Genomic DNA, 25,861 nt, shown 5'->3' with positions numbered 1-25,861 from the left:
TGTGTAACTGTTTGTGTCCTGTGCTGCAGATCCGGTGATCCAGGTGCCGGGGACGTATCGTGTGGAGGACATGGTTGCCGTGGGCGTGCCCCTTGGCATCCTGCTCCTCATCGCCGTGGTGATGATCGTCCTCCTGGCCGTCTACATCAACGGCCACAAAAAAGACGCCAGCAAGATCAAGGAAGTCAGCCATTTCCACAGCAACGTGAGTTCACAAACCGGCTTATTTCCCTTAACGGTGCTGCGTGGAGTTTTCTGTATTTTAAACATTTGAAAAATAATCTAGAAATAGCAAGAGAAAGTAAAGACAGAAATGTAATTTAAAAATGGCTAAGTGTTGCCCTGACGTCCGCTGAAGTTAGCATGCTAACCTACTAGTGTTAGCCTGGGTCTAGCCTGCTGAAGTTAGCATGCTAACCTACTAGTGTTAGCCTGGGTCTAGCCTGCTGAAGTTAGCATGCTAACTTACTAGTGTTAGCCTGGGTCTCTTGTAATCTCCCTTTGCACCACACGTGGCGCTGTTCTAAATACTGTGCAAGTCAATGGAAGAGAGCTGTGTGGTTGCTTTGAAGACAACATGAATCCTACATACGGAACTCCACATAGCAATGTAATGTGCCAGCTACACACACACACACACACACACACACACACACACACACACACACACACACACACACACACACAGCAGTGACTCTCCCCTGTGTTTAACAGCTGGAGTCTGGAGGGGGTTTTGGACTGAAGGGCGGAGTGCACTACTCCAACAAAGGTTTCCAGGGCGACGGGGACGACGACGGAGACGACGGCGACTCGATGGCGTCAGACGAGCCGGACCGCGCCCGCGCCGCGGAGGCACCGGTCAGCAGGGCAGCAGCGGCCCCCCTGTACGAGACCACCAGGGACGACACCGCCAGCATAGCCGAGAGCAGCAAGAGCGAGAAAGAGGTGAAGCCATAGGTCATCACGTGTGTGTGTGTGTGTGTGTGTGTGTGTGTGTGTGTGTGTGTGTGTGTGTGTGCATGATCCTTTTTTTTGTTTTGCCATAGGTGATATACTAATTTAAAAAATAAATAAAATTTAAGTGTAAAAGACATGGAAATTTCAATATACATTGAGGTGGATAAACTCTATTTCTGAAATTTCAGAGGTGGATAAACCGCGTTTACTTGCGTTTAGCCTCCAGTACAGTTCTGTTCCTGGTATCAGTACATCCCTGCTGCTGGGCCGTGGTATGGGCCGGAGCAGTCAGAGGGAAGATCTGTTGAACCCGACCCAACTACAGTATATTCCCCCCATAACTACCATACAGAACCATGACTCAGCACATTTCCTACTATCTCAATACCCCCCATGACTACCATACAGTACCATGACTCAGCACATTTCCTACTATCCCAATACCCCCCCCTCTCTTAACTACCATACAGAGCCATGACTCAGCACATTTCCTACTATCTCAATAACCCCACATAACTACCATACAGTACCATGACTCAGCACATTTCCTACTATCCCAATACCCCCCCCCACATAACTACCATACAGAGCCATGACTCAGCACATTTCCTACTATCCCAATACCCCCCCCCCTTAACTACCATACAGTACCATGACTCAGCACATTTCCTACTATCCCAATACCCCCCCCCACAACTACCATACAGAACCATGACTCAGCACATTTCCTACTATCCCAATACCCCCCATAACTACCATACAGAGCCATGACTCAGCACATTTCCTACTATCTCAATACCCCCCCATAACTACCATACAGTACCATGACTCAGCACATTTCCTACTCTCCCAATCCTACTGATTCATTGCTCCCTCAGGTGAAGCCCATCCTGACCAAAGAGAGGAAGGACGACGAGGGCTACAAGGCCGTCTGGTTCAAGCAGGACATCGACCCCCAGGTGGAGGTCAGCATCATCCCCGAGCGCACCGAGCAGGAGGATGACGATGATGATGATGATGAAGACGAAGATGCACTTGGCGGCTACGCTTCACGGAGAGGGGTTCAGTTTACTGATGATGATGGTGACGGGTCAGTGCAGGGAGAGGATGAAGATGAAAACTCTGACGTGGATGATCACCTCCAGCGTCGCGAGGAGGATGATGACGATGATCCCCCACAGACGTCCGATTTGTAGCTTAAGAGAACAACTGTTCCTCAGGGAACCCCCGTCTGTTCCGTACACAAAGTCTCCAGAAAAGCCTTGAGTCTTCAATAACAAAGTCTCCAGAAAAGCCTTGAGTCTTTCATCATAAACACTATAAATGCCCTGAGGCTTCAATAACAAAGACTCTACAGTATAAATGCCTTGAGTCTTCAATAATAAAAGTAATAATAATAATAATAAAGCGATAAGTGATTTTCCTGCTTAGGGCCAGGACAGGAGATGAAGAGCGAGCCACCGTCACACTGTGTTGTTCTAAACTGCTTTGCACTTCTGTAAATATGTACATGCCAGGACAAACTATTTTTTAATTTTCATACAAATAGTGTGAAGTGATTATGGATATTAAAAGACTTTTCATTTGCTTTTATCTGCTATAATTACTGTTTGGTTTTTGTTAATGTAAAGCACATTGAATGACCTCTGTGTATGAAATGTGCTATATAAATAAACTTGACTTGACTTGACTTGACTTGCTTAAAATTCCTTAATGTTAAAGTTAATGTTACTCTGAAACGGCTGGATATTTAGTTTGAACTTAAGACTTCATTTATGACTGCATACAATGCCATGATAATAAAAAAGCCAGATGACAAAGTACCGTGTCATGTTCCAAAGGAATATTGCCCCTGTGTGTGTGTGTGTGTGTGTGTGTGTGTGTATGATCCAATGGGAATATTGCCCCTCATAAACAGAACCTGGACAGAGCAGGGCAGCAGTCTCCATGGTAACCCGTGGTGTTATTGCTGGAGTTTGATAAGGTGTTTTCCAGCTCTGGGATACTCAGAGAGTTGGATCAGGAAACACACAACACTAATCATGAGCCGTAAACTTTATCTCCTCCACATGTCACATATTAACCCCAAGGGCTCCAACATCAGCAGCGTAGTGCCCTCTGGCCACTCAGATCAACACAGTCGAGGAGTGGGGGGGCAGCACCCTCTACCCCCCCCTGGTGCCCCAATGGGGTAAAAACATGCGACATTCCACAACGTTATGACCAAAAGTCTAGCGTGTTAGGATTTCTGCCCCGACTTGGGGTTGAGTGTGTATGTTGTAGGCTACCTAACTACTGGACTAAGGGGTCGAGTGTGTATGTTGTAGGCTACCTAACTACTGGACTGAGGGGTCGAGTGTGTATGTTGTAGGCTGCCTAACTACTGGACTAAGGGGTTGAGTGTGTATGTTGTAGGCTGCCTAACTACTGGACTAAGGGGTTGAGTGTGTATGTTGTAGGCTGCCTAACTACTGGACTAAGGGGTTGAGTGTGTATGTTGTAGGCTGCCTAACTACTGGACTGATTCTGCATTGACCAGCCGCTGGAGTAGAGTGCTGTCACGTCGTCACTGAACACACAGAAACATGAAGCAGTCCTTGTGGCAGTTTCCAAAGGCATTTAGTCCCCAAGTTCACAAAGCTCAAATCATTACATTATCATTACATTATCAAACTCTACAATCTATAGCACTCACAACTCTACAAACTTGTCTTCTACAGTTAGTTATCAATAGTATGTCTTTGACAACATGTGTAAAATACAGTATATACATAAATATCATTATTTAAAAAATATATTTAATTTTTTTGTTGATTGCTGTTGCAACATATAGCTCAAGTGTTCAATCTTTGGTGGCTTTGCATACACAGGCCGGGTTAAATTTCACAAACGTAATCTGAACTGAAAGCAGTAATACATACACACAGCGTCCAAACACTAAGGTGAGAGTTCTCTGAGAGGCCATGCCCCCACACACTAAGGTGAGAGTTCTCTGAGAGGCCATGCCCCCACACACTGGTCGGAGGAGAAGCGGACGCTGCACGTCTTCACCGTGCTGTTGTCCCACATGAACACACTCTGGTGTCGGGGGCTGTAGGAGAGCATGGCCAACACGCCCCCTAGTGGCCGGAGGATCAGCTGCACTGAAATCGGCTTCCTCTCCAGCAGGTCAAACGCGAAGGTGATGCGGCTGTCGTCCGCGTCCGTCACATAGAGCACTCCGTGAGCCACGAAGGCGTTGCCTGCCAGGTGTCTTGAGTAGGACGTGTTGATGGGAGCGAGCGTGGAGAACCACTGCTGCTCAATCCGGCTCACCATGATGATGTCATCAACACTGGACGCATAGATCAGCCACAGGCCCAACTCGTCCGCCGCAAACTTGAAGTAGGTCTTGGAGTTGTGGAAGAGATACGACAGCTCGTGGAAGAGAGCGCCCTCCACCGCCAACGGCAGTAACCTCCCGGTGCGCAGATTAAACCTGAGGAACCAAACGGTAACATGTGAGGATTAAACCTGAGGAAGGAAACGGTAACATGTGAGGATTAAACCTGAGGAACCAAACGGTAACATGTGAGGATTAAACCTGAGGAACCAAACGGTAACATGTGAGGATTAAACCTGAGGAAGGAAACGGTAACATGTGAGGATTAAACCTGAGGAACCAAACGGTAACATGTGAGGATTAAACCTGAGGAACCAAACGGTAACATGTGAGGATTAAACCTGAGGAAGGAAACGGTCAACCATGTGAGGATTAAACCTGAGGAAGGAAACGGTAACATGTGAGGATTAAACCTGAGGAACCAAACGGTAACATGTGAGGATTAAACCTGAGGAAGGAAACGGTAACATGTGAGGATTAAACCTGAGGAAGGAAACGGTAACATGTGAGGATTAAACCTGAGGAAGGAAACGGTAACATGTGAGGATTAAACCTGAGGAAGGAAACGGTAACATGTGAGGATTAAACCTGAGGAACCAAACGGTAACATGTGAGGATTAAACCTGAGGAAGGAAACGGTAACATGTGAGGATTAAACCTGAGGAAGGAAACGGTCAACCATGTGAGGATTAAACCTGAGGAAGGAAACGGTCAACCATGTGAGGATTAAACCTGAGTAACCATGTGAGGGGGGAACGATGGCTGATCTGAATACATCTGCTGTATTTGTAGGTTCTGTAGATGTTGTAAGACTTATCCCGACTTCAACATACAGTATACTTGGCTGTCGAGTGTGTACCTGGCCGCCTGTAGTAAGCATCTGGCAGCCTCTAAAGCATTTTTTAACATTATATATATTTTATTTTATTTTATTTGACCTTTATTTAACCAGGTGAAGTCCCATTGAGACCTTTAGTCTCTTTTACAAGGGAGCCCTGACATACAGTATATGTTTTACATTAACATTTATATGTGTTTATACATTACATTTAACATTATATATACAGTATGTTTTAATGTAAGGTGGGACGTGCCGGTGCAGCATACCTGGCAACCCTGTAGGTGCCGGCGATGTGAAAGTAGAGGGATCCGTTGTGGACCACGTGTCCACAGCCCTGGTAGAACCTCCTGAGGTCCAGAACCCTGCGCTGGACCCTCCTGCCGAAGTGCTCCATGCTCTGGTACTCCTCCAGCATCCGGCCTGCGGCAGTAGAACGTTAAGCACCGTCACCAGACGGAATGTCACCAGACGGAACATAAGCACCGTCACCAGACGGAATGTCACCAGACGGAACATAAGCACCGTCACCAGACGGAATGTCACCAGACGGAACGTTAAGCACTGTCACCAGACGGAATGTCACCAGACGGAACATAAGCACCGTCACCAAACGGAATGTCACCAGACGGAACATAAGCACCGTCACCAGACGGAACATAAGCACCGTCACCAGACGGAACATAAGCACTGTCACCAGACGGAACATTAAGCACTGTCACCAGACGGAATGTCACCAGACGGAACATAAGCACCGTCACCAGACGGAACATAAGCACTGTCACCAGACGGAACGTTAAGCACTGTCACCAGACGGAACATAAGCACTGTCACCAGACGGAACATAAGCACTGTCACCAGACGGAACATAAGCACTGTCACCAGACGGAACATTAAGCACTGTCACCAGACGGAATGTCACCAGACGGAACATAAGCACTGTCACCAGACGGAACATAAGCACCGTCACCAGACGGAACATAAGCACTGTCACCAGACGGAACGTTAAGCACTGTCACCAGACGGAACATAAGCACTGTCACCAGACGGAACATAAGCACTGTCACCAGACGGAACATAAGCACTGTCACCAGACGGAACATTAAGCACTGTCACCAGACGGAATGTCACCAGACGGAACATAAGCACCGTCACCAGACGGAACATAAGCACTGTCACCAGACAGAGGGCATGCAGCTGGCCTGACGTTGTCATACTCAGCATTCTAGTTGGAATCTGAGTCTGATGCTGCTCCATTGGACTGTGATTATGGGGCGTGTTTCAACCAAACTATTGGATAGACCTACAACCAATCAGAGCAGCATCTTTGATGTAAACAAATTCGAGCATAATTGCGCCACAACGGAGCAATGCCAGACCGAACTTCTCGACCTCAAATGTTGTGGGCGGGGCTAGGATCGGATGGCACCCAGGCTCGCTCTGGCTAGCTCAGGCTCAGGCTCGCTCTGGCTCAGAGGGCATGTTGTGTGCATATATGAGATCTCTGGCTCAGAGGGCATGCTGTGTGCATACGTATATGAGATCTCTGGCTCAGAGGGCATGCTGTGTATAGAGATCTCTGGCTCAGAGGGCATGCTGTGTGCATACCGTATATGAGATCTCTGGCTCAGAGGGCATGCTGTGTGCATACGTATATGAGATCTCTGGCTCAGAGGGCATGCTGTGTGCATATATGAGATCTCTGGCTCAGTGGGCATGCTGTGTACAGAGATCTCTGGCTCAGAGGGCATGCTGTGTGCATATGAGATCTCTGGCTCAGAGGGCATGCAGTGTGCATATATGAGATCTCTGGCTCAGGGGGCATGCTGTGTGCATATATGAGATCTCTGGCTCAGAGGGCATGCTGTGTGCATATATGAGATCTCTGGCTCAGGGGGCACAGGTAGGGGTCACTGGTCATATATGAAATGTCAGTTTGTGGGCACGGGGAGTGTGCATACAGTGGAGAGAATACGTTTTTGCCCCCTTGCTAAAGTTGACTAAAATGAGGAATATGAAATCATCTTTTGGAAATTGATCTTAATGCCTTAATTAAAAAAATTAAGGAAAATCCAGCCTTTAAGGATACAAACTTTCTTTGTGAATGAGGAATGTATCGTAAATAAATAAATGTTCTTGCTTAAAATATCAGTATTTGCACCCTATGTTATATTCCCATAGAGGAAGGCAGATTTTTTATTTTTAAAGGCCAGTTATTTCATGGACCCAGGATACTATGCATCCTGATAAAGTTACCTTGGCCTTTGCAACTAAAATAGCCCCACATCATCACATACCCTTCACCATACCTAGAGATTGGCATGGTGTACCCACATCATCACATACCCTTCACCATACCTAGAGATTGGCATGGTGTATCCACATCATCACATACCCTTCACCATACCTAGAGATTGGCATGGTGTACCCACATCATCACATACCCTTCACCATACCTAGAGATTGGCATGGTGCTTTTTCAGTTAGCCTATTAGCTGGTGTGCTGCTCATTGAGCACAATGCTGATAGGTGGAGGTGGGAGGTGGGAGGTACCTGAGAAGTGCACAATGCTGATAGGTGGAGGTGGGAGGTGGGAGGTACCTGAGAAGTGCACAATGCTGATAGGTGGAGGTGGGAGGTACCTGAGAAGTGCACAATGCTGATAGGTGGAGGTGGGAGGTGGGAGGTACCTGAGAAGAGCACAATGCTGATAGGTGGAGGTGGGAGGTGGGAGGTACCTGAGAAGTGCACAATGCTGATAGGTGGAGGTGGGAGGGACCTGATAAGTGCACAATGCTGATAGGTGGAGGTGGGAGGTGGGAGGTACCTGAGAAGTGTTCTGCCACCCACAGGTGTGTGTCCCCCCGCTGCGCTGCGTCCAGCAGCAGACTCCCGTAGGTGTTCTGAGTGGTGGTCACGTTCAGCTGGCAGGAGATCACTTTGATCACACACTCTGGACCAAGAGAAGCGAAGCACAAACCGCATGAGGACACGCGTGTCCAGCAGGAGAAGGGAAGCGTGGACGTATATAAAGCATGGGAGTGGGTGTAGCATGGGAGTGGGTGGATGTGTGTGTGTAAAGCATGGGAGTGGGTGGATGTGTGTGTGTGTGTGTGTGTGTGTGTGTGTGTGTGTGTGTGTGTGTGTGAAGTATGGGGGTAGGTGGATGTGTGTGTGTATAGCATGGGAGTGGGTGGATGTGTGTGTGTGTGTGTGTGTGTGTAAAGGATGGGAGTGGGTGGATGTGTGTGTGTGTGTGTGTGTGTGTGTGTGTGTGTGTGTGTGTGTGTGTGTGTGTGTGTGTGTAAAGGATGGTGGGTGGATGTGTGTGTGTACAGCATGGGAGTGGGTGGATGTGTGTGTGTGTATAGCATGGGAGTGGGTGGATGTGTGTGTGTATAGCATGGGAGTGGGTGGATGTGTGTGTGTATAGCATGGGAGTGGGTGGATGTGTGGGAGTGGGTGGATGTGTGTAAAGCAGCAGACCTTGTTTCTTCTCAGGCCTCTTCTTGGTGCCTCTGGAGAGCAAAGGCTTCTCTGTCTGGGTCTGGTCTTGGGGGAAGGTAGTAGATAAACCTGCAAGACATCCCAGCAAGGGGCATCATCATTTAAACACACACACACACACACACACACACACACACACACACACACACACACACACACACACACACACACACACACACACACACACACACACACACACACACACACACACACACACACACACACACACACACACACACACACACACACAGATATCATTCTGGGAAAGTCAGTCATCCTGTACCTCTCTGCTCCTTCATGGATCCCAAAGCTGTTTCCAGGATGGTATTGCCAGGATTATCAGGATCCACTGCAGGAGGAAGACACTTGAGTGTTAATCTCACATAAGACCGAGTAAACACCACTGATCTACTACTAGAGTAAACACCACTGATCTACTACTAGAGTAAACACCACTGATCTATTACTAGAGTAAACACCACTGATCTATTAGAAAAAACACCACTGATCTACTACTAGAGTAAACACCACTAATCTACTACTAGAGTAAACACCACTGATCTATTAGAAAAAACACCACTGATCTACTACTAGAGTAAACACCACTGATCTACTACTAGAGTAAACACCACTGATCTACTACTAGAGTAAACACCACTGATCTACTACTAGAGTAAACACCACTGATCTACTACTAGAGTAAACACCACTGATCTACTAGAATAAACACCACTGATCTACTACTAGAGTAAACACCACTGATCTACTAGAATAAACACCACTGATCTACTACTAGAGTAAACACCACTGATCTACTACAGTAAACACCACTGATCTACTACTAGAGTAAACACCACTGATCTACTAGAATAAACACCACTGATCTACTACTAGAATAAACACCACTGATCTACTAGTGTAAACACCACTGATCTACTAGAATAAACACCACTGATCTACTACTAGAGTAAACACCACTGATCTACTACTAGAGTAAACACCACTGATCTACTAGAATAAACACCACTGATCTACTACTAGAGTAAACACCACTGATCTACTACTAGAGTAAACACCACTGATCTACTACTAGAGTAAACACCACTGATCTACTAGAGTAAACACCACTGATCTACTACTAGAGTAAACACCACTGATCTACTAGAATAAACACCACTGATCTACTACTAGAGTAAACACCACTGATCTACTAGAATAAACACCACTGATCTACTACTAGAGTAAACACCACTGATCTACTACTAGAGTAAACACCACTGATCTACTACTAGAGTAAACACCCCTGATCTACTACTAGAATAAACACCACTGATCTACTACTAGAGTAAACACCACTGATCTACTACAGTAAACACCACTGATCTACTACTAGAATAAACACCACTGGTGGTCCTGTTGGTCAAACACACAGCCTACAAAAGCTGTTCTGCAGGCCTGTACCGAAGTAAACTCTGCAGGTGCTACCGCTAGTACCTGGTGTCTCTGAAGTGCCGTCCTCTCTGACTGTTTCATCTCCTCGGGTGTCTGTAGACCAGCCTAAAGACGAGGGGAGACATGAAACCGTGTGAAAGTAAAACAATACAAGAGTTCAAATGCCTACATATGAGCCAGACAGGAATATGTCCAGGAGATGCAGGTAGCTTCATCAGTAGTATGCAAATACCCAGTCTCACGTATGAACACTCCTAAACCCCATCCCATGTGCCCAACTAACACTCCTAAACCCCAGCCCATGTGCCCAATTAACACTCCTGGACCCCACCCCATGTCCCCAATTAACACTCCTAAACCCCAGCTCATGTGCCCAATTAACACTCCTAAACCCCAGCCCATGTGCCCAATTAACACTCCTAAACCCCATGTGCCCAATTAACACTCCTAAACCCCAGCCCATGTGCCCAATTAACACTCCTAAACCCCAGCTCATGTCCCCAATTAACACTCCTAAACCCCAGCCCATGTGCCCAATTAACACTCCTAAACCCCATGTGCCCAATTAACACTCCTAAACCCCAGCCCATGTGCCCAATTAACACTCCTAGTGTTCAGAAAGTGACTGAACACGACCTGCCACTAACACAGAGGGCTCATGGGGGAAGCAAGCTTACTGAACACTAGTGTGTGAGTAATGAATTGAGTTTAAGAATAAAGCACCTGCGTTCTCCAGCATGTTGTGGAAAAATTCCACCACCATCCCAGGAAGCAGGCCACTCACAGGGTCTGCTGTGGGAACAGAGGACAACATGGCATTAATGACCGACACAGAAGAGCCTGATGCAAACACACAGGACCACAGAAGACTCTACTGCAAACACACAGGACCACAGAAGACTCTACTGCAAACACACAGGAACACAGAAGAGCCTGCTGCAAACACACAGGAACACATAAGAGCTGCAAACACACAGGAACACAGAAGAGCCTGCTGCAAACACACAGGAACACAGAAGAGCCTAACACACAGGAACACAGAAGACTCTACTGCAAACACACAGAAGTCTGTGCTGCAAACACACAGAAGAGCTGCAAACACACAGGAACACAGAAGACTCTACTGCAAACACACAGGAACACAGAAGACTACTGCAAACACACAGGACCACAGAAGACTCTACTCTGAACAGGAGCACAATCCCCTGACCACTCCTCCATGACTGCCTTTCTCTTAAGCACCTGGTGATGCTGAAGGGACCTCCTGTAAAGGCGGGAAAACTGCCTTCGTCACATCATTTCCTGGGCCGTCCGTCGGAGACACTAAAGAGGGAAATCAGGCAGATAGACCTTCATAAAACCTTCACTTTCAGGAGAGAAGCTAAGTCAAGCCACATAGTAGTGGCATACCTTTATTTAGTTTCTCGGAAAGTTAATTGAGGGAATCTCTCATTTACAACTAAGACGAGATTAAATGGTCACAATAATATACTGCATAATATATATACTACATCATAGAGGAAGAGGAATGCACGACTGTTTCAAGAGGTGGGGGCATTGTAATAAAGACTGTTTCAAGAGGTGAGGGCATTGTAATAAAGACTGTTTCAAGAGGTGGGGGCATTGTAATAAAGACTGTTTCAAGAGGTGGGGGCATTGTAATAAAAGGCTGATTGTCCAAGTTCAGTGCGGACATGGGGAACATGTTAATCCTTTAAAAGATTTACAGTAGTCTGGCCTAGGGGGGCAGCCCTCTATTGTAGCATTCTTGACATGTATGGTGGTAGAGAACCTACAGTGCAAAGCCTCTGTTTGGGTTCAAGTGGATTCATACTGTATGTGTACAGCATGGGTGTAAGGGTCAGCAAAGATACAAGACAAATCCCCATGAGATTCCACACAATTACTTAATTGTACACAATAATACTCAATCAATCACAATACTTAAACACCCAGTGGTTGACATGTGTTCAGGAGAAGCACCTGCCATTTACAGTTAAATACCTGTTTCCTGTGAAGGCATTTCCACTGGATGTTCTCTGACTGTTTCCTGTGAAGGCATTTCCACTGGATGTTCTCTGACTGTTTCCTGTGAAGGCATTTCCACTGGATGTTCACTGACTGTTTCCTGTGAAGGCATTTCCACTGGATGTTCTCTGACTGTTTCTTGAAAACCTTCATTTTGGTTGCCAGTTATTCAGGGGTTGAACAAATAAACAGCAAATAATCATTAACGTGAGCATAAAATATACAGTATGAAAAAACAACAATATCATTAATGTGAACATGTGACTGATATAAATAAATAAAACATGTGGAGTAAGCAACACTACAGCAGAGGCTGCAGCAGGAGTAAGCAACACTACACCACTACACCAGCAGGGGGGGGTACGGCACCACACAGCAGCTCCCGCCTCCCCAGCAGGAGCAGCAGCCCAATCACCTACTCCACTACAACACTACACCACTACTCCACTACAACACTACACCACTACACTACACCACTACACTACACCACTACACTACACCACTACTCCACTACACCACTACACTACACCACTACACTACACCACTACACTACACCACTACTCCACTACACCACTACACTACACCACTACACTACACCACTACACTACACCACTACACTACACCACTACTCCACTACAACACTACACTACACCACTACACTACACCACACTACTCCACTACACCACTACACTACACCACTACACTACACCACTACACCACTACAACACTACACCACTACACCACTACACTACACCACTACTCCACTACAACACTACAACACTACTCCACTACACCACTACACTACACCACTACACTACACCACACTACTCCACTACACCACTACACTACACCACTACACTACACCACTACTCCACTACACCACTACACTACACCACTACTCCACTACACCACTACACTACACCACTACTCCACTACACCACTACACTACACCACTACTCCACTACACCACTACACTACACCACTACTCCACTACACCACTACACTACACCACTACTCCACTACAACACTACACTACACCACTACACTACACCACACTACTCCACTACACCACTACACTACACCACTACACCACTGCACTACACCACTACTCCACTACAACACTACACCACTACACCAGTGCACCACTACAACCCTACTCCACTACACCATCACACCATCACACCACTACACCACTACACCACTACTCTACTACACCACCACAGCACTACAACACTATACCACTACACCACTACACCACTACACCACTACTCCACTACACCACACCACTACACTACACCACTACTCCACTACAACACTACACCACTACACCAGTGCACCAGTGCACCACTACACCACCACACCACTACAACACTACACCACCACAGCACTACACCACTACAACACTACTCCACTACACCACTACACCACTACTCCACTACACCACTACACCAGTGCACTACTACTCTACTACACCACTACTGCACTACACCACTACAACACTACACCAGTGCAACACTACAACACTACACCACTACTCCACTACAACACTACACCACCACCACACCACCACACCACCACACCACTACACCACCACACCACTACTCCACTACACCACTACACCACTACTCCACTACACCACTACACCAGTGCACCACTACACCACCACACCATTACACCACTACAACACCACACCACTACACCACCACACCACTACACCAGAGGCTGCAGAAGGAGTAAGCACCACTACTCCACTATTCCACTACACCAGCAGCAGCAGCAGCCCAATCACCTACACCACTCTCATATGGAAAAGATATAGAATAAACGTAACGTGTTTTATACACAAAACATGTATGATTTACTCTTGAAAGTGGCCCCTTTCTCGTTTTCCTCATACAACGTCATATATAGTCCTTACAGGTTACAATGTTTTATAGGTACTACACTACACCACCACACCACTACACCACTACTACACTACACCACTACAACCCTACTCCACTACACTACACCACTACAACCCTACTCCACTACTACACTACACCACTACACCACTACACCACTACTCCAGAGGCTGCAGCAGGAGTAAGCGATCAGAAGTACCTGAGATGTCCACAGCAGAGGCCTCATTAGTTTGCTGTGTTGTTTGGAACCTTGGTCTTGTTCCAGAGTCCTTTCCAGGGCCGGCTGTGGAGGACGCCAAGTCTGTGGGGAAACAGAGTTCACTCGGTCTCGATCCATCCAGGAGTCAACCACAGGGTTGGTGAAAGGTGTGCAGTACCTGAACTGTCCACAGGGGGCTCGGGCACCTTGATGAAAGCCTCCTCTGATGGGGTGGAAGAAGGCCCGACTAGACATAGAGACATATCAATGATAATGGCAGAGTAAAGTCAGAGTAAAGAAGTTCAATACTCTCATTTGTAGTTATGTTATTGTATTTCAGATTACAAATGCTATACAACATATTTAGTAATTCAGAGTCTCTTCTGTTGTAAGACCACTGGACTACCTGGCTGTGCTGTGGTCATTTCTTCAAGAGTGTCTGATGCTGTTTGTGCTCTTGGGCCTGTTGTAAGCAGGTCTGTGAATGAGAGCAATTCATTCAATAATCGTTAATAAATGGATGCTAGCACTTGAATTCATGCATAATTCCCAATGTTAATTCTGCACTATCACTATGGTGCGCTTTGGGTGTGCACTTTGTGTATACAAAAATGCGCTTTATAAATAAATGTGACTTAACTTGACTTGACTTGACTATAATTCTGTATTATCACTAGAAATACACACACATAGTTAAGCTTTGGGGTGACATGCCTGATTTCTGTAGAGGTGTGTCTGGAGTTTGAGTCGGAGTCTCTTGGGTCACTGCCTGGGATAGTGGCATGGATGCAGCACTAACTAAACACAGGAATCACACCTCAACTGGTTAATCTCACAGTCATGTTCCACAGGGTTAACTAGATCCTGCAGTCATGTTCTACAGGGTTAACTAGATCCTGCAGTCATGTTCTACAGGGTTAACTAGATCCTGCTGTCATGTTCTACAGGGTTAACTAGATCCTGCTGTCATGTTCTACAGGGTTAACTAGATCCTGCAGCCATGTTCTACAGGGTTAACTAGATCCTGCAGTCATGTTCTACAGGGTTAACTAGATCCTGCAGTCATGTTCTACAGGGTTAACTAGATCCTGCAGTCATGTTCTACAGGGTTAACTAGATCCTGCAGTCATGTTCCACAGGGTTAACTAGATCTTGCAGTCATGTTCTACAGGGTTAACTACGTAGATCCTGCAGTCATGTTCTACAGGGTTAACTAGATCCTGCAGTCATGTTCTACAGGGCTAACTAGATCCTGCAGTCATGTTCCACAGGGTTAACTAGATCCTGCAGTCATGTTCTACAGGGTTAGCTAGATCCTGCAGGATTACTCAAATGTGAACAGCATGAGGCACCTGAGCTAATGGACAGATTCTCCTCAGCAGACGTAGCGTTAGCATCTTTAGAGGTTGTAGTCCCAGCAGACGTAGTGGTAGCATCTTTAGAGGTCGCAGCAGACATTGTGATAACATCTTTAGAGATCACAGTCCCACCAGAAGTACCGTTAGCATCTTTAGAGGTCACAGTCCCCACAGACAAAGAGCTAGCATCTTTAGAGGTCGCAGCAGACGTAGTGGTAGCATCTTTAGAGGTCGCAGTCCCAACAGATGTAGCTGTAGTATCTTTAGAGGTCGCAGTCCCATCAGACATAGCGGTAGCATCTTTAGAGGTCGCAGTCCCAACAGATGTAGCTGTAGCATCTTTAGAGGTCGCAGTCCCAACAGATATAGCGGTAGCATCTTTAGAGGTCGCAGTCCCAACAGATATAGCAGTAGCATCTTTAGAGGTTGCAGTCCCAACAGACGTAGCGGTAGCATCTTTAAAAGTCGCAATCCCAGGTCCCAGAAAGGTGCCAGGTCCTGAGGAGACTGTAGAGGATCCTGAGGAAGTCAGAGGGGTTAGTCCATAGCTACCCAACCACCCAAAACAGGCATAACAGACACTACAGACACCATTTCAGCATGAAACCCATGCCAACCTGTCTCCTTCCGGGGGAATTCTTCAGGAAGCTTCCTGATAGCCTCTCTCTGTAACCCAGCTTCTGAGGGAGTGGGCACAGGCAACGCTGACAAATCAGAGAAGTTTATTACTCATCCTGCCCTCAGCACCCGGGGCCTTCTGCCATGACCACAGGAAGTTAAGTTTTAACTTAAATTAATACTCCACCGTTTATTCATATTAGACTACGTTATTCCATTAACTTGAAGACGAGTTGATGCATACCTCTCACGTTTCAATGGCCCTGGCACACAGGGCTACTTTGATAGCACTTAGCTAGCCCAGTTCATTCATTAGGATCCATACACACAGCGCTACTTTGATAGCACTTAGCTAGCCCAGTTCATTCACTAGGATCCATACCGAGATGAAGTTAGAAGCGACCAAACACCTCCACGTTTTCCCTATTAAAATACAGTTACGGCCCCAGCCGTGGCGCGACTGGCTGGGGCACCTGCACCGTACGCTGGCGACCCAGGTTCGATTCCCGCCCCGTGGTCCTTTCCGGATCCCACCCCTACTCTCTCTCCCGCTCGTTTCCTGTCATCTCTACTGTCCTGTCACATTAAAGGCATAAAAAGCCCAAAAAAATAATCTTTAAAAATAAATAAATAAATAAATAAAATACAGTTACGAGTAGTTACATGACCAAGTATATAGGTGAGACAAAATAAAACGTGGCTTTTCTAAGCGGGTAAGAAGGATAACTATACTGTATAGCACCTGGGAGCACTTTGTCTCTGTGCAGTAATATCATCACTCTTGGATTTCAGTTTCACTTGTGAGTGAGGATATTACTGCGCCAAGTGCTATCAAAGTAGCGCCGTGCGCCAGAGCCATTGAGTGCACGCATTGAAACGTGAGAGGTATGTATCAACTCGTCTTAGTTAAGGGAATAACTTAGTTTAATATGAAAAAACGGTGGAGTGTTCCTTTAATGAGGCAGATAGATAGATACTTTATTGATCCCTAAGGGGAAATTCAAGAAGGTCATGGTTAGTTAAGGTTGAGTTTTATTTAAGGCTGATCTTACTGAAGGTTAGTTAAGGCTGCTGATCTCATGGTTAGTGCAGGCTGATCTTAGTGATGTTAGTGCAGGCTGATCTTAGTGATGGTGGTCAGTTCAGGCTGATCTTAGTGATGTTAGTGCAGGCTGATCTTAGTGATGTTAGTGCAGGCTGATCTTAGCGATGTTAGTGCAGGCTGATCTTAGTGATGGTGGTCAGTGCAGGCTGATCTTAGTGATGGTGGTCAGTGCAGGCTGATCTTAGTGATGTTAGTGCAGGCTGATCTTAGTGATGTTAGTGCAGGCTGGTCTTACTGATATCAGTGCAGGCTGATCTTAGTGATGTTAGTGCAGGCTGATCTTAGTGATGGTGGTCAGTGCAGGCTGATCTTAGTGATGTTAGTGCAGACTGATCTTAGTGATGTTAATGCAGGCTGATCTTAGTGATGTTAGTGCAGGCTGATCTTAGTGATGTTAGTGCAGGCTGATCTTAGTGATGGTGGTCAGTGCAGGCTGCTCTTAGTGATGGTGGTCAGTGCAGGCTGATCTTAGTGATGTTAGTGCAGGCTGATCTTAGTGATGGTGGTGCAGGCTGATCTTAGTGATGTTAGTGCAGGCTGATCTTAAGGCTGGCTTACATTGCACGATTTTGGTCTGTTTTAACAGTCGGCGACTACATTTCCAAAATCGGGCGGAAATCTTGGGAGTTGAAACTCTGAACTCTGAAATCGCAGCGCGCTCCCGTCATCTAAATCGTTTAGTGTAAGGTGCCAATCTTAGCGGTTTTAAGTCCGTCGGAGGCAGTCTTTTTCTAGTTTTGCCGTTACGACAATATCAAACATGTTTGATATTATCGGAAGTCTTTTCAGTCGTGGCTCATGCAAATAGTGACGTGAACATTAAAAACCAATAGTAACCTTGCGCGAACATGAAACAGGAAGGGGCAAAATAGGCGACAGCTGTAGCCTTTATGATTATTTGTTATTTCATTTCTTATAATTTATTAGTCGGCTGTTCTACGTGACAGAACAACTCTATATCTGTTAGTGATGTCACACATCAAACAATGCTGCCTGCAGAAACACGAAAAATTACTTTGATATGAGTAGGCTATCATGTGATTTCCTGTGAATGATGACGTGTAGCCTATTGCACGATGGAAATAATTTGAAGGAATCTAGCAGCAGTCTTGTAAATAGTGACCCACAGTCTTTGCAAAATCCTAATCTGAGACTAGACTGTGACTAAAAACTCAATGAATTGTCTTTAGATGTGAGAGGGTCTGAGACTGTAGTTTTTCAAAAATCTTTTCCAAATCTTTGCAAAGTCTGGCAATGTAAGGTAGGCTTTAGTGATGGTGGTCAGTGCAGGCTGATCTTAGTGATGGTGGTCAGTGCAGGCTGATCTTAGTGATGGTGGTCAGTGCAGGCTGATGGTTAAGGCTGATCTTAGTGATGTTAGTGCAGGCCAGGCTGATGGTTAAGGCTGATCTTAGTGAGGTGGTGGTTAGTTAAGTTCAGGCCAATCTTTACCCCCAGACGGGGACAGCAAGAACTCCTCCTCAGCGCTGGTCTGGTTGGTCGGAGATCCGTGTGGTCCAGAAGGACCAGGAGGACCAGGCAAACCTGGAGGTCCAATGGGGCCGGGGGGACCTGCAGCCATGTCACAGGAGAGCAAAGCTGTAGTGCCCTCTAGAGATAACATCTGATACTACATCACTACCGATCACATCTGAGGGAGTTGTGCTGTGTGTGTGTGTGTGTGTGTGTGTGTGTGTGTGTGTGTGTGTGTGTGTGTGTGTGTGTGTGTGTGTGTGTGTGTGTGTGTGTGTGTCTGTGTGTGTGTGTGTGTGTGTCTGTGTGTGTGTGTGTGTGTCTGTGTGTGTCTGTGTGTCTGTGTGTCTGTGTGTCTGTGTGTGTGTGTGTGTGTGTCTGTGTGTGTGTGTGTGTGTGTGTGTGTGTGTGTGTATGTTACCCTGTAAGAAAACCTTGTTGTGTGTGTGTGTGTGTGTGTATATGTGTGTGTGTGTGTGTGTGTGTGTGTGTGTGTGTGTGTGTGTGTGTGTGTGTGTGTGTGTGTGTGTGTTACCCTGTAAGAAAACCTCGCTGGAGAACTCATCCTTCCAACCGGCTGCCCCTGGCTCTCCCTTATCGCCCTTCTCACCCCTCTCTCCTCTCTCTCCAGAGGGGCCTGTACACATGAACACACACACACACATACACACACATACACTCATCACATGAGGAACACATGAGGAACACACACACTCTACACACACATGAGGAACACACACACTCAGCTGTGTAGCCAGTCAGCAATAAGCTGGACCATGACATATCATACACCGTTAACTACATCATGCCCAGTCAACCTCCCTGAGGAATCCCCCCTCAGCATATCTATCCCAGTTGACCAAATAACTGCCCTTATTAATTGCCCAAGGGCCTATCTAGATAGATACTGTAGATACTTAATTGATCCCCTAGGGGAAATTCAAGAATCTGCCCCACTCTGTAACTGCCCTGATTAATTGCCCCTGGGCCTATCTAGATAGATACTGTAGATACTTAATTGATCCCCGAGGGGAAATTCAAGAATCTGCCCCACTCTGTAACTGCCCTGATTAATTGCCCCGGGTCTTACCCCGTCTCCCTCTCCTGCCCTGCTCTCCAGCGTCGCCCTTCTGGCCGGGAACTCCAGACGCTCCATCTCGCCCTGCAGGACCTGACAAACACACACACACACACACACACACTGCTTCAACACACCACAGTTTCTGATCACACAACACACACACCTGAGCAGAAAAGTCAGGACACCATCACACACACGACCAGTCCGAACACCATCAAGCAATCATCAGAGAGAGATGAACAGCATTATGAGCGGCATTAGAGAGATGAACAGCATCAGAGAGATGAACAGCATTAGAGAGATGAGCAGCATTAGAGAGAGATGAACAGCATTAGAGAGATGAACAGCATTAGAGATGAACAGCATCAGAGAGATGAACAGCATTAGAGAGATGAACAGCATTAGAGAGATGAGCAGCATTAGAGAGATGAACAGCATTAGAGAGATGAACAGCATTAGAGATGAGCAGCATTAGAGATGAGCAGCATCAGAGAGAGATGAACAGCATTGAATATCATCAGAGATGAACAGCATTAGAGAGATGAACAGAGAGATGAGCAGCATCAGAGATGAGCAGCATTAGAGATGAACAGCATCAGAGAGATGAACAGCATTATGAGCGGCATTAGAGAGATGAACAGCATCAGAGATGAACAGCATCAGAGATGAACAGCATTAGAGGGATGAACAGCATCAGAGATGAACAGCATTAGAGAGATGAACAGCATCAGAGATGAACAGCATTAGAGAGATGAACAGCATTAGAGAGATGAGCAGCATCAGAGAGATGAACAGCATTAGAGAGATGAGCAGTATTACAGACAGATGAAATGTGTGTTTTGTGTTGTTTTCTTTTACCAGGAAGTCCAGGTGGGCCTGTTAAAAAAAAGAAAAAGATATTGATTGTAATGCCTGCGAAAATCATATTTTATTACAATTAAGGCTGTCAGTCGATTAAGAGTCATACTCTATGATGAATTAATCTAAATGAATTGCAATTATAACTTTGCTGTGATAGTATTTTAAATATTCAAATTCTAATGAATCATTGAATAATCAGCATTAGTGACATTAAGTTCCAAAACTCTTATATTATTATTTTCATTAACACTCCTCTCAATGTCAACACTATTTCTTTGCATTGATGTGGTACTTTAGAGTTGACGAACTCCAGTGATATGCAAATTCCTTGCTGCAGACATTGCAGAAGACTTTATTGTAATCAACACTTAATTTTTTATCAACACCACCATTCTCTCTCCTTCATGTTACAGTCTAATGGTTATATACTAATAAGAACGGCTCCTTCATGTTACAGTCTAATGGTTATATATTAATAAGAACGGTTCCTTTATGTTACAGTCTAATGGTTATATATTAATAAGAACGGTTCCTTTATGTTACAGTCTAATGGCTATATACTAATAAGAACGGTTCTTCATGTTACAGTCTAATGGTTATATACTAATAATATATACAGTATGAATATATGAATGAATGAATGAATGAATCAGTTCTTTTGACAGCCCTAATTATAATTTCCATTATGTAAAAGACTGCATTTAGAGTTATAACTTATGGTGTAATTAGCAGCTATTCCAAAGAAGTCAAACAGAGCTGTGAGAGTATAATGAGATGTTTAGTTCTTCCTTTGATGTGGATACACAGTAGCAGAGGTTGCTAAGTGATAGAGGTTGCTAAGTGAATGGGCCTCACCCACCACAGGGAAATAGAAATCTAGCTCTGTCTCAACTTGTTGCCAAAAGGACGTTATTTTTCCTGCTACACACCTCTACTTTTCATCAGATGTAATTGTCTCAGTAGGGTGGGGCACCATTTTAAATAAAGCAGCCCTGCTGGAAAAAACAGCCTGACCAGCTAAAGGTGGTTTGCTGGTTGACCAGCTTGTTAGCCAGCTTATTTGACCACCCTATGATGGTTAACCAGCTAGACCAGCAAAACTCTCGCGAAAACACACCTTCAGCTGGTTTACCCAGCTTATGATGGTAATACAGCTGGTTTTGATTGTCGTACCACCTCAAGCTGGTCATTTTAGTCGGTGTTGCTGGTCTACATTGCTGGTTTTTACTGGCTACGCCAGCTTATGTTGGTCATTATAGAAAACCAGCTTGACCATCTTTGTCAAGCTTGACAGGCTGGTAACCAGCATGACCATCTTAAACCACCCTGCTGAAAAAAACAGCAAGAAACCAGCTTAGGCTGGTAGCTGGTTTTAGTTGGTTTTAGCTGGTCTTTGCTGGTTTTCTTCCAGCTATTGCTGGTCTTTGCTGGTGTAGCTGGTTAGGCCACCAGCTAGACATGCTGGCGTGACCATCTGAGGAAGCTGATCGTGCTGGTGTGACCAGCCTGTCGTTTGGGATACAGCATAATACATTACCCTGCTGGAGTGAACACCCATAACCATGCTGTTGTTCTCATGATACAGTACTCTGCTGGAGTGAACACCCATAACCATGCTGTTGTTCTCATAATACACTACTCTGCTGGAGTGAACACCCATAACCATGCTGTTGTTCTCATAATACACTACTCTGCTGGAGTGGGACATGGTAAGGAGGGAAAACTCCCCACAGCCCTGTGTGTCAGTACCTGTCAAACAAATGCCTCTGGAGCTGTTGCACAGATCGGAGAAGACCTTCGTCTGAGGGAAAAACAACGGGACATGGTTACATTTCTCACGTTAAATGACCTTCGTCTGAGGAAAACAACGGGACATGGTTATATTTCTCACGTTAAATGACCTTCGTCTGAGGAAAACAACGGGACATGGTTACATTTCTCACGTTAAAAGACCTTCGTCTGAGGAAATCAATGGGACATGGTTATATTTCTCATGTTAAATGACCTTCGTCTGAGGAAAACAACGGGACATTATATATTTCTCACGTTAAATGACCTTCAGGTCCAACTTCTAATGATAATAGTGGTCCACTTCTGGCTGCCATCTGCACGTAAGACTCAACTGCTCTTCTCAATAGTCATCAGATGCAGAGGATCCTCTCTCGCCCTGGAGTCTACAGTCCTGTAGTACTGCTGCCCCCCCACACACACACACACACATACACACACACACACGTACACACACACACACACACACTACAGTCACACTCCTCTGTTGGTGTCAGGGGAGGGTTAGAGGAACTCCCCAAACACACACACACACACACACACACACACACACACACACACATACACACACACACACACACACACACACACACACACACACACTACAGTCACGCTCTTCTGTTGGTGTCAGGGGAGGGTTAGAGGAATCCCCCCCCCCCCCACACACACACACACACACTACAGTCACGCCTCACTGCATTCAGCACATCCACAAAAACTCCCACATCCGCCAGAGGAGCTTCCCTCCCCACCCTTAGGTCTTTACACAAACACACACACACACACACACACACACACACACACACACACACACGCACACACGCACACACACACACGCACACACACGCCAAACATGTTTGTTTTGGCAGCACTGAGCCTGCTGCAGTGTGTGTTTGGATGTCCCTCCCTCCCTGTGTTAGAGATCAGAGAGTTTCACGTTTCATTAATGTTCACCTGCGCTCTAATGTGTGAAATAAAGCCCTTTGATCCACACACACCAGTTGCCTGCAGGGCTCATTCATCTACTGAGCAAGCCGTGGCCTCACACACACTCACACACACACACACACACCACACACACACACCCTGGACACACACTGTTCACACTACAGCCATTACGCAACACTCATGGCACCCTGGACACACACTACAGCCATCAGACAGGACGCATGGCACCCTGGCCTGGACACACACTGTTCACACTTCAGCCATCAGGCAGGAGATACAGACTCATGAGAACAAGAACAAACTGACTACAAAACAGTTTTTATCCAACAGATAAGTGCATTAAATAGTGTTACTAAACTAAAGCATACTGCTTACTACTACTACTAGTACTGCTCATTACTAGTGTTACTAAACTGAAGCATACTCCTGCTTACTACTACTACTATTACTGCTCGTTACTAAATAGTATTACTAAACTGAAGCATACTCCTGCTTACTACTACTACTATTACTGCTCGTTACTAAATAGTGTTACTAAACTGAAGCATACTACTACTATTACTGCTCGTTACTAAATAGTGTTACTAAACTGAAGCATACTACTACTATTACTGCTCGTTACTAAATAGTGTTACTAAACTGAAGCATACTCCTGCTTACTACTACTACTATTACTGCTCATTACTAAACTGAAGCACAGTCCCCACTTCTCACTACCAGACACCGTTCACATGAAACAGCTGAAGCAGGTGAGCAGCACGAACAGACTGAACAGCAAACTGAGGGTTCTACTGAGGGTTCTACTGTACTGCTGAGGGTTCTACTGAGGGTCCTACTGTACTGCTGAGGGTTCTACTGAGGGTCCTACTGTACTGCTGAGGGTCCTACTGAGGGTTCTACTGTACTGCTGAGGGTTCTACTGTACTGCTGAGGGTCCTACTGTACTGTTGAGGGTTCTACTGAGGGTCCTACAGTACTGCCGAGGGTCCTACTGTACTGCTGAGGGTTCTACTGTACTGCCGAGGGTTCTACTGTACTGCTGAGGGTTCTACTGTACTGCCGAGGGTTCTACTGTACTGCTGAAGGTTCTACTGTACTGCTGAGGGTCCTGCTGTACTGCTGAGGGTCCTACTGTACTGCCGAGGGTTCTACTGTACTACTGAGGGTTCTACTGTACTGCTGAGGGTCCTACTGAGGGTTCTACTGTCCTGCTGAGGGTCCTACTGTACTACTGAGGGTTCTACTGTCCTGCTGAGGGTCCTACTGTCCTACTGAGGGTCCTACTGAGGGTCCTACTGAGGGGTCATGCAGGGTGAGGGGTGGTGGTCAGGCTTACCGGGATCATGGAGTAGGTGACCATCATCATGGTGTCCTGATGGGCTGCCCGCTGGTGTCCCTGCTGACCACTGTGGCTTCTTTTGCCCCGGCTGCGCTGCTCTTGCCCCTCCTGCCCCAGCAGGGCTCTGAGCTGCCCCCCGGGGGTCCCGTCCCAGGGGCTGATCCCGGCGGCGCTCCGGAGCTCCAGCAGACGGCCGTCTGTGTGGTCCAGTCGAGCGGAGAGATGGTCCAGTCGAGCGGAGAGATGGTCCAGTCGTGGCAGCAGCAGCAGCAGCGCCGCAGAGTTGATCAGCGTGAGCACACACGCACCCAGCAGCACCACGGGCTGGACCCAGCGCACACGCCCAGAGCTCTCCTCCCTCATCATGGGCTCAGGCCTCACACACACACACACACACACACTGACCGCCGCTGACCGACCCACGGGCACCACAGAGAGACGAGCAGCGTGCGGAGAGACGGCCGTCGAGAGCAGTTCTGAGATGACCACACAGATGAACACACAGATGAACACACGCCTGTGAATGAGAGCAGTTCAGAGATGAACACACAGATGAACACACGCCTGTGAATGAGAGCAGTTCAGAGATCAACACACAGATCAACACACGCCTGTGAATGTCGTCTTTGTTCCGACTTGCAGAGCAGTGGGTTGCGTAACTCGGCCTTCTGGAAAACAGATCGTGGCTGTCGCTTGCTGATGCTCCGGCGTCTGTGGTTAACTGTTACACTTCTGCCCTGTGACTCACACAGCGCAAACCAGACCGGGAATACCGGGAATACCGGGAATACACACCAACAGAGAACATGATGCAAATAAACATGAAGGGAAGTTACACTTATGTTATGATACACTACAGAGTAGATTAACAGTAATGAAGTTACGCTTATGTTATGATAAACTACAGAGTAGATTGAGAGTAATGAAGTTACACTTATGATAAACTACAGAGTAGATTAACAGTAATGAAGTTACACTTATGTTATGATACACTACAGAGTAGATTAACAGTAATGAAGTTAC

General features: G+C 46.3%; 2 protein-coding genes across 2 annotated transcripts in view; one reads left to right on the top strand and one right to left on the bottom strand.

Moving 5' to 3' along the window:
- cdhr5b (cadherin-related family member 5b) overlaps window positions 1–2,305 on the top strand; it is a 12,272-nt gene extending 9,967 nt beyond the window's left edge. Inside the window, exons 9-11 of the mRNA XM_062546536.1 lie at window positions 30–205; window positions 715–945; window positions 1,836–2,305. Of these exons, the coding sequence (XP_062402520.1) occupies window positions 30–205; window positions 715–945; window positions 1,836–2,153 (725 nt within the window). The 3' untranslated portion in view covers window positions 2,154–2,305. The remainder of the gene's footprint in view (window positions 1–29; window positions 206–714; window positions 946–1,835) is intronic.
- An 852-nt stretch (window positions 2,306–3,157) lies between these two features.
- On the bottom strand, window positions 3,158–25,380 carry LOC134094525 (gliomedin-like). Its single transcript, XM_062548069.1, has 21 exons — window positions 24,836–25,380; window positions 22,513–22,564; window positions 20,761–20,778; window positions 19,912–19,992; window positions 19,357–19,458; window positions 18,801–18,920; window positions 16,243–16,329; window positions 15,620–16,144; window positions 14,982–15,065; window positions 14,674–14,745; window positions 14,446–14,514; window positions 14,268–14,369; window positions 12,141–12,311; window positions 11,379–11,459; window positions 10,860–10,928; window positions 10,179–10,241; window positions 8,968–9,033; window positions 8,664–8,753; window positions 8,005–8,130; window positions 5,447–5,600; window positions 3,158–4,435 (listed from the first exon to the last, which is right to left on the bottom strand). The coding sequence occupies exons 1-21, from the start codon at window positions 25,202–25,204 to the stop codon at window positions 3,934–3,936; spliced, it is 3,003 nt and encodes a 1,000-aa protein (XP_062404053.1). The 5' UTR covers window positions 25,205–25,380; the 3' UTR covers window positions 3,158–3,933.
- Between the last annotated feature and the right edge of the window lie 481 nt (window positions 25,381–25,861).

Source organism: Sardina pilchardus, chromosome 10 (genome assembly GCF_963854185.1).
Source record: "Sardina pilchardus chromosome 10, fSarPil1.1, whole genome shotgun sequence".
Classification (NCBI taxonomy): domain Eukaryota; kingdom Metazoa; phylum Chordata; class Actinopteri; order Clupeiformes; family Clupeidae; genus Sardina; species Sardina pilchardus.
This window is presented reverse-complemented; position numbering and strand designations above follow the sequence as displayed.

Excerpts from the sequence above, each read along its gene's own strand:
- LOC134094525 (XM_062548069.1), bottom strand. The coding sequence starts at position 25,204 with ATGATGAGGGAGGAGAGCTCTGGGCGTGTGCGCTGGGTCCAGCCCGTG. Across the intron at positions 14,515-14,673 it reads AATGACCACAGCACAGCCAG|TCGGGCCTTCTTCCACCCCA; the intron begins GTAGTCCAGTGG and ends CTCTATGTCTAG. Across the intron at positions 5,601-8,004 it reads GGTGGCAGAACACTTCTCAG|GCCGGATGCTGGAGGAGTAC; the intron begins GTACCTCCCACC and ends CTACTGCCGCAG.